General features: G+C 34.0%; 1 protein-coding gene across 1 annotated transcript in view; it reads left to right on the top strand.

Moving 5' to 3' along the window:
- The first annotated feature begins 1,102 nt into the window (after nucleotides 1-1,102).
- The window catches only part of LOC149803960 (plexin-A1-like), an 82,886-nt gene continuing 74,742 nt past the window's right edge, over nucleotides 1,103-9,246 (top strand). The window contains exons 1-3 of the mRNA XM_089954028.1: nucleotides 1,103-1,156; nucleotides 5,817-5,948; nucleotides 8,204-8,317. Coding sequence (XP_089810154.1) covers nucleotides 1,103-1,156; nucleotides 5,817-5,948; nucleotides 8,204-8,317 — 300 coding nt within the window. The remainder of the gene's footprint in view (nucleotides 1,157-5,816; nucleotides 5,949-8,203; nucleotides 8,318-9,246) is intronic.

The following is a 9,246-nucleotide window of genomic DNA, read 5'->3' as shown; positions in this document are numbered from 1 at the left end:
GATTCAGAAACATAGACCTCACTTTAAGTGAGGGTGTTCATTACCGAGACACCTCCGAAATATGAAGTAGGGATGTCATCCTGTTTAGATATCGAGAAGACCTTGTAAGGGGAGGTAGAAGCACTGTTTAATGTCTGAATATTTGATTGATACTTGATACTAGCGGACATGGAAAAATATTATATTATGAAATTGTTTGCTTTTCGATGTAAATTCCCTTTACTTTCAATATACCAAAATCTCCGAATGATCTTGAAAAACAACCTCCAATAGGATTTAACGCATCACGTACATGTATGCCTCATCATAAGCCTGCAGCTACATTATGCATTACGTCGCCTATTTTAGCCCACAAAATACATTAATTTTGTTCAGAAATTGGAGACAATTATTTCATGCAAAAATTGTTAATGACGAAAGCAGATTTTTAAAATTTGTTGCATGAGTGAAATTTTAAAACATGATTTTCTTGTCAGTGATATTGGAACTTCTGCTCATATTTGATCAATTCTCTCAGTGCCACTTCAGTAATTTATGTTTGGAACTTTCTTCTCCATAATAATCAGTATCTATCAAACACTACTTTTGATTGGTTGTCTTGCTATCTTTGAGCACAGGTATGAAGGACTACGATAATTTAAGGTAGTATAATTGTTATTTAAACAGAAATATGTATAACTGTATTAAAGTGCTAAATTGAAATGAGTTGACCTAACACATTACTGTGACCGCTAGGTCTTAAGCAGGTAGCATTTACACGAATTTTAACTTTTCTTTATTCCTTTCCCTTTATCTGACTCGAATAAAAAGGTACACTTACTATGATAAAACTGATAAAGGTATGCTTTTAGTTTACTATATACGTATAAAAAATACGTCCCTAAATTAGAGATCAAAACACGGTTGTCATTTAATTAGGCTCTCAAAATAATGGCGAACAGTGAGATGGAAGATTAACATGTTTCACCTTTGAATATAAGAGGGCATCTCACATTTAGGTTGATTACACTTAAATTCAAATATATGACTAAAACACAAATTTCACTTGACAAAATTATTTCATTGCTATTTATTTCTCAAAGTGTTGCCACTGATAGGAATCATGGAAATTGTTTTGGAATACAAAATTGAACAAAACACAGGACTTCTTGTCATGGTATGATAATTTCATGATATTGATTCAAATTTCCGGATAATAACCGTCATTTTCGATGATAACATGAACCTATCATGTCTTTTAACTAATTTTGATCATGAGTTTCTTCATATTCAATAAATAACACTCTATTCTGGTTTTGACCTTTGCTACAATGAAATGGGATCCACACTCGCCCAAATGTTCGAAGCGGGTTCAAGAGTCATCCTGGCACGAATTATCGGTAGTGTTAATGACATTTTTCATTGTATAATAGAGGCATGAATACAATTAATTAAAACGCTGGTATTTATATTGTGGGTGTGGATGCTTTTTAAATTTTGTCTTCTAAGACATTTTAAATTTCGCAAAACGAAATATAATGAGCTACAAAAGGAAGTGGTCGAACACATGTCACTGAAGACATGTTTTTTTAAGTACCATCTCTGCAAAGCAAACGGGGAAGGGGTTAGGGATTAAGAATTATTTATATTTATGTCATGGGATTCATTGCCATATGTCGGTTTATTAAGATAACAAATGATATATATATATATATATTTTTCCCAGATGTACAAGCTGCACACAGAGTTATTTTACATGTACCTGGTGCATCAACGACCACAAGTGCACCTTCGACATCAGTGTTTGCCCTGGCAACAAGCTGGTTTTGGGGAAGACGGTAAGTCAGTCTCCGGATTTGTATTAAGAGAGTCTGTAAGGGCTTTTATTTAGATATGAAATTTATCATAGTTATGTTATCGTATAACAAAGACTGACTAATCTGAGTTTAGACTACCATGAATTAATTTACTTTAATGACTAATCTGAGTATAGACTACCATGAATTCATTTATTTCATGAATAATCTGACCGTAGACTACCATGAATACATTTATTTTCATGACTAATCTGAGTGTAGACTACCATGAGTTCATTTATTTTCACGAATATCTATTTTCAGAACTTCATACTTGTTTAATTCTTGGAAAGATTAGTGTTGTTAAGGTATTTCAAGAAGTATTTTTATTTCCTCAAGACCTGGTACCCCAAGAAGGGTAGTGCTAACACGAATACTGATTTTATTATTCGAGTATTCGAAGCCGTTGCATATCGATGTTAGATATTCATTGTGATGTCAGCAGTATATATTTAATATTATCACTGCTGAGCAGGATTGCAACAGGAGCCATAAAGCCAGAATTTTAAAAACATGAAGTACACTTGTTTGACTTTTTTCTCCATGTTGCTGAATTACTAAGCCACATAATACGTCAGGGGTAAAAGAGAGCGGATGGCATAAACACCAAATATAATACAATTATTTTGCTGATATATAGACCCAATCAGTTATATGGAAACCGTCATTGTTGTAGGTACGTAATTAAGGACGTCAATAACACGGAAGTTTCAAGGGATAACAATCTGAAGGGAATACTAAAAAATTTTTTCATACATTAGTGAAATATACATAAATATCATCTAAAAGCATGGTCCTCGCTTAAACAAATCATCACAATTTGAGTATATATTAATCTGCCCGACGCATAATTTTATATCTGCATATAAGTGTATGACCAGCAAATTCCTGGACCATTATTTTGACTAATTTGCTGTTTGTAGTACTTTTATTGTAATTTCCAAGTCACGTTCATACTCAAAGCTAGGATGTTACGTGAGCGCTCTGACAGATCAGATGACATTTGTGAGTTGCACTACTCTTAAAATTAGGAATGTTTGTTGAACCATCTCAGACCTGGCTCTAAATTTTATATGATCACTCAAAATTAATGTTGTTGCTGTTGTTGTTGTAGAGTTTAACGCCATCATTTCAGCAGAAGATAGCTTATACATGGTGGCCAGTGTACACGGTGGAGTAAGAACCCTGGACAATCCTGAGAACAACCGATCAACCATAAGCTAATGGCAAGCTTTCTCACGTATCCACGTTAGCCGAGCCTGATACTCGAACCCACGCAGACAGAGGTGAAATGGTTGTGGCCCGGAACGGTGTCATCTTTAGAACACTCGGCCACTTTTACGAGTATGCACTGGGCTTAAAATTCAGTAAGTTTGTTCAACCACCTCAGAACTGGCTTTAATGTTCCAATGATCACTAAATAGTGCTGTAAACAGAAGGAAAACCGTGACAGTAAATTATGTGGGAATTGAAATTAATAACTAATTTGAAGCTTTACATATTTCCAAGATGCTAGAACAAGCAGGGGCGTTAATGTGTCATATTGTGTGTGTATGTGATAGTTATCACAACGTTTGCATTGTACCGTTTTTCTCCCTGAGCCCTGAGAAAACAAATCAAAACCTTTACACACAGCACTGACTACTTGTCCATTGCTGCTATTGGGTAGCCTGCTTTACAGGAACACAGTGTATATGTACATGGTATGGTCATTAAGTGACACTACATATCCATGGGTGCTGTCAGGTAACCGGCTTTAGAGGAAACAGTGTATATGTAAATGTTATGATCACTAAGTGATACAGCATATCACCTGGGCTGTCTGAGAGTTTTAGTAAACCACAAGTCACATTACACGTGGACATCATTAAAAATAATACTATGAAAATTTGAATGCTAATATCTGATTTAAAGACATTTTCGAAAAAGTGTTTTTCTTCGAAAATTCATTTCAGTACTAGAGACAAATACTTCTTTCACAATATTATTGATCCATATTGATTTTTACCTGTAGAACGTAGCCATAAATATCGTTCCATGTTGAATTTAGCTATATAACTTAGTACATTGTATCCTTGTTAAGCCATATTTACTATAGTACAGTAAAAGATTTTGCGCCATTCCGGGAAGTCCGATTAATCCTATCAACTATTTAAATTAGCAAACTTATGCTTTAAAAGAAATAATCTACATTTGGAGGCCAGTTTTCTCAAATCTCAACATCCACTATACCAAATTAATTTGATTGCATTTTGTCAGAATAACATGCTCCAGCATTGTCGCAGAAAAGAAACCGAGTGGGTTTTTGGACTAAATGAATAAGACAAACACAATGTGAGAAAGATGGAATTTTATACAATGAGTTAATAAAGAAAAATATATGATGTAAAAATACAATGATTCGTTCACGCTCGCAACATACGATTGACTCAAATCACTCTACACAACATTCACACATTGAAAATAAACCAAAATATTAAATCAATATGAAGTACAGATCCAAGAAACCTCATGGACTGCAGATTCGCTTTAAACAGTGTTTTACACAACAAGAGAGATTCACATAATGTTGAATATGAGCTCTATTAAGATTCAAACTAATCTTATGAACACAACTAAGATTCAAAATAATCTTATGAACACAACTAAGGTTGAAAATAATCTTATGAACACAACGGATATTCAAAATAATCTTACGAATATAACAATGCAATTGGAACAACAATTAATCGAAACGTATGCTTCTAGACCCCTTGTACAGTCGCACGACTCCTTGGGTTGGCCCACACTCTTATCGGCCGCTCGCACCCTTTATGGATCCACCACATGTAGAGTCATATGTATACACACGTACAGACAGCATACAGTACCCTTTTTAATTTGCTACGTCTACGTCCATGGCACAGACATACGTACATATATACATACGTATCGACACCACGCAGCCTTAAATACTCTGGAAACTCCAGACAGCTCTAAACAACTTTAGACAGCTTAAGACAACTTCAGACAGCTCTAGTCATATTCAAAATCACAATCACAGTGACAGTCACAATCAGAATCATGGCCACAATCACAGCGACAGACACAATCAGCTACAATAAAGCCAAATCGGTCATAATAATAGTTTCTGTATAATCTCTAGATATGATAATACTTTAACCTCTAATAGTGACTTGTAATTCAAACGCATTATTACGCGATAAGACATTACAAACCGAATAAGCTTCGCATATCAAATGAAAATGTAAATTTAAAACTTACCCCTATGGCTGGGGAACAATGGAGAGCGTACACTCCTTGACGTGATCCAAAAAGACCAGTGTCGGTTTTAGAAATTGATTTTGCTTAAATCCATAGGAGAGTGAGCAAAAGTCAGGGTAAAATACCCGTGCATATCATGTTAGTAAAGTTACTTCGTCACAAGTAATTTCTGGCTAGGTAAATGCTAATACAGTCGCTTACCTGGAAAAACACGAATTCGCCAAAGATAACGTTGTACGCATGTACAACGAGAAATAGTCAAAGAGTTCTAAGGCAAAACCAAGTTATTTCTTTGCCTAATTCTGTGACAAGCATATAAATGCATTTTTGTGTGAAAGCAAAAGTTTGAGCGATTTTATTGTTGTGTCAATTCCTCTTGCAAAACAATGTTTCTTACAGCAAATATATTATTATTTGGAGTTACTATAAATGCACTATATTATGTAGCTATATACATTTGTAGATTTTACAGTTAATAATCAAAACATTTGAAGACCCATCATCAGTTTCTGAAAATAATAGCAACTCCAACGAAAACATGATTTTGAAGTCAAAATGAAAGTTAATTCAGGAAAAAAAAAAGAAATAATGCGCAGAAATGAAAATTAAAGGCTTTTTTCATTTAAAAATCTGAATTTTCTTTGAGATTTGAAGCTTTTTGTACAAAGTTTGTATTTAAGATTTTTAAATTAAAACAACAAAATCATTCCATTTCAGGTGGAGCAAAAAGGTCTTTCGAATCATAATAAAGGACACCAGTCATGTCCTCGCATCCAATCAAATGAAACAGAGATACTTGTTCCATCTGGCATGGACACGAAAATTGTGGTGACAGCATTAAACCTAATGGTAAGACTGCGCATTTTCATTCTGTATCATCATAACCTGTTATTATTTAATAGAGGTAAGATGCACATTTTCATTCCGCATTGAAACCTGTTATCATTTGATAGCTTCATCGAAAAAGTGACAGTTTCAATTTTCAGCAGGGTACCATTGATATCGACAATAACTTGGAACACAGGAATAACAAAATGATCTACTACTGCCACCTATACAGTTGTTTCACCAAATAAGATCCCTTGTGGCCAACAACCATTTAAATATGTGCAGACAATTACTCTGAATCAGATTTTGAACAAATCTACTTCCACGTGTATGTTTTCTTGCCCTTACACACTCAGGTATTCTCCATTTAAAACACTCAAATCCATATAAATTAATCAGGCCATTTACTGACCTTATAAATTACTCAAGTCAGGAATTGTCCATATATATTGCCCAGGTCAGGTAATATCTATATACATTACTCAGGTAATGGATGATCCATATAAATAACTTAGGTCAGAGATTGTCCATATACATTGCTCAGGTCCTTTGTAAATTCTTTAACCATACGTCTATGTTTCCCTACACCCCGGTCATAACTGCTATAGTCAGCAAGTACTCTTTTGAAGCTCATCGTCAAAACATTGGGTGTGTTGTCTCCATCTTGGCAACACACGACTCCTTTTTGAGAAAACGGTAAATTATCCCTCATTATATCGTACTTCCTTCTAATGCAGTTCCAGATAAAGTATATTACGGCTACATACCCTGCGATCAGAAGTATGAAAATTATGAGAATGTAAAATATATATAAAAAAATTTTTAACATTCTTTAGCTGAAATATTTACATGAAAAGCATCATAAGTGAATTTGTCTGTCTAATGTAGGACAAAATGGGTTGAAGAAAACAACAATAAATATTGTAGCATGTTTTTATTTACGTTTTGAGCATTTCTAAAACACATATTTAATTTACATCTTTTTAAATCATTGCTATACGTACGACTGATGTTTTGTTCACTGCAACATAACTGCCCCTCCTGACATACACTTTTTAATCAAGCCTTTAACTAGTACCAATTGGTATATAATGATCTACAGCTTAGGCCTGAGTCTTGATTCCTGTTTCCCTGACCCCACTTGGCATATATCGCCGACCGTCCTAACTTCGAACAAGTCTTTGGTCCGCGTTCCAAGTTTCTCGCGACCTTATGCCTCTATTTCGAGATCCTGGTATCATCAAATGGTTCAACATCTTTCTTTGACGGTTACAGTAGGTGATTAAATGAAAGAAAACTAAATTGAAATGTCACATTTAAATAATGTCATATATGCCACAAAGTGTGTGGCCCTGAAGTGAGTGTTGAGCTGTTCAAGTCCGGAAAGTTGTTCACATGTTGGTTTTCTTTCCCTTCTTTTAGCAGGAAAACCTCAGATTAGGTTTTTGTGATGGCAATGGCAAAAATGCAAAAACCAGATTAATAAAACATGCACTTCTTATATAATGTAAGGAGTAATGAATCTAATGAAAATTTATTTAAACGAAACTTTTCGTTCTAATATTCTAATATAAGGAAGAAATTATAATATAGCAAGAACAAATATATTAAAAATTCACTACACGTATAAAAATGAAATATATAAAGTTGAAAGAAAAATATAAAAGGCGCATACTAGTTTCTCTTTGACATTTTTGTCATCATTACTTAAAAGTGTTTAATTGCAGCTAATATGCACTTGAAAGAAATCAAATATAGGACAGATGCAAATATTATTAACACAGGGACATCATAACATATTAATTTATTTACCTTGACCTAATTGTCCGTATTCCAATTGTACGTCACGTGACATTTATTCCAGCGGCGTGAACCAGTGACTTACACCCGGAAACAGATATATTTTGGCACGCTTAGAAAGATAGTTGCTGGAAAAGAACTGTGGATAGTGTTTAAACCATTTTCAGCTAATGATAAACCAAACGGATATAGATTTACATTTTCTATGGCGATTTTAATAGTTTCCCGAAATATTATAATATGAGTCATAATTCGTTTTAAGTGCACGAACCATGGCAGGTCGACGATACTGTTCTGGACACCAACTATCGTGTTATAAAGAGGAAAGTGTTGTAATTAAATTCATACATTGTTTTGTTCCATCGTTTAATGCATTCATTGTTACCTCTACTTTGTACCTTTTACATAAGTTTTATAGTGAAACTCCTAATTTGTTCACATTACACAATTATGATCTTTTTCTGTGTTAATTTAAGGATTTTCAAACCTCTCTTCACTGTTTCTTTGATCTGAACAATGGCATACAAGTCAATGCCAACGTGACAAGACTTCCCAGTGGAGAAAGCATCATTGAATGTGAACTCGTTCATGTAAGTACAATAAATAAACGTGACATTTCTTGCAACTTGATGTCTACATGAGCAGAAAGAAGATTATTAGAATGAATGAATGAATGAATGAATGAATGAATGAATGAAATAATTAATTAGTTAATATATTAATTAATTAATTATGACATCGCGTACAAAATTATATCATGCTGAGACAGTGGGGCTAAAATACTGTCCCCAGATATACCGTTTCGCTGCGAACCAGGCATGGTCTGTCCAGGAATAAAACCTTGCAATATTGAAGTATTGATCCCAGATATCTAACCACTGAGCTACTGCAGCTCAGAGGAAGAAGTACTTCATTTAGAAAAAATAATTTATTTTGTTAAAATAATTGTTAACAGACGTCTTTAATGGACATTCGAGGAAACAACTTTTCTTCTTTACAGACATGCGCTCTTAGCATATTGGCTGATAAATAAATGAAGAAGACGTTAAATATTGTTTTTTATGTTTATTTTATAGTAAAGTCGCAAATGATAATAAAATGAACAAATTCGGACTAAAATATTGTACTTGATGGAAAAGTATCGTCCATATAAAATTTGATAATTGTAATGAAATGAAAAAACTCAACAAAAGCTATTGTTCTTTATGGATATGTGTCATTCATATCATGTCTTGATAACGAACTGAAGACAGTGCCTTAAAATACCGTCGTTTCTGGACAAGACAGGTGACCTTCCTATCCAGATTAAACTGATAGTAAAATTAAAATGATTTTAACTTCTGTCCTTCATGAACAAGTTCGATAAGGATAATCAAAGAAAGAAAAAAGGCTTAAACTACTGTCCGTTATGGATAGGTGTCTCTTGCATGCAGGTATCTGTTGAAGCGTATATGTAACATATACCGGAATAACTAGGGCCAATCACTAAGATCGCTTGATATATGCTATAGCTGCCATA

This window comes from Sinohyriopsis cumingii, chromosome 3 (assembly GCF_028554795.1).
Source record: "Sinohyriopsis cumingii isolate HCF-2022 chromosome 3, ASM2855479v2, whole genome shotgun sequence".
Lineage (NCBI taxonomy): Eukaryota > Metazoa > Mollusca > Bivalvia > Unionida > Unionidae > Sinohyriopsis > Sinohyriopsis cumingii.
The sequence above is the reverse complement of the archived record's forward strand: the minus strand, read 5'-3'. Positions and strand labels throughout refer to the sequence as shown.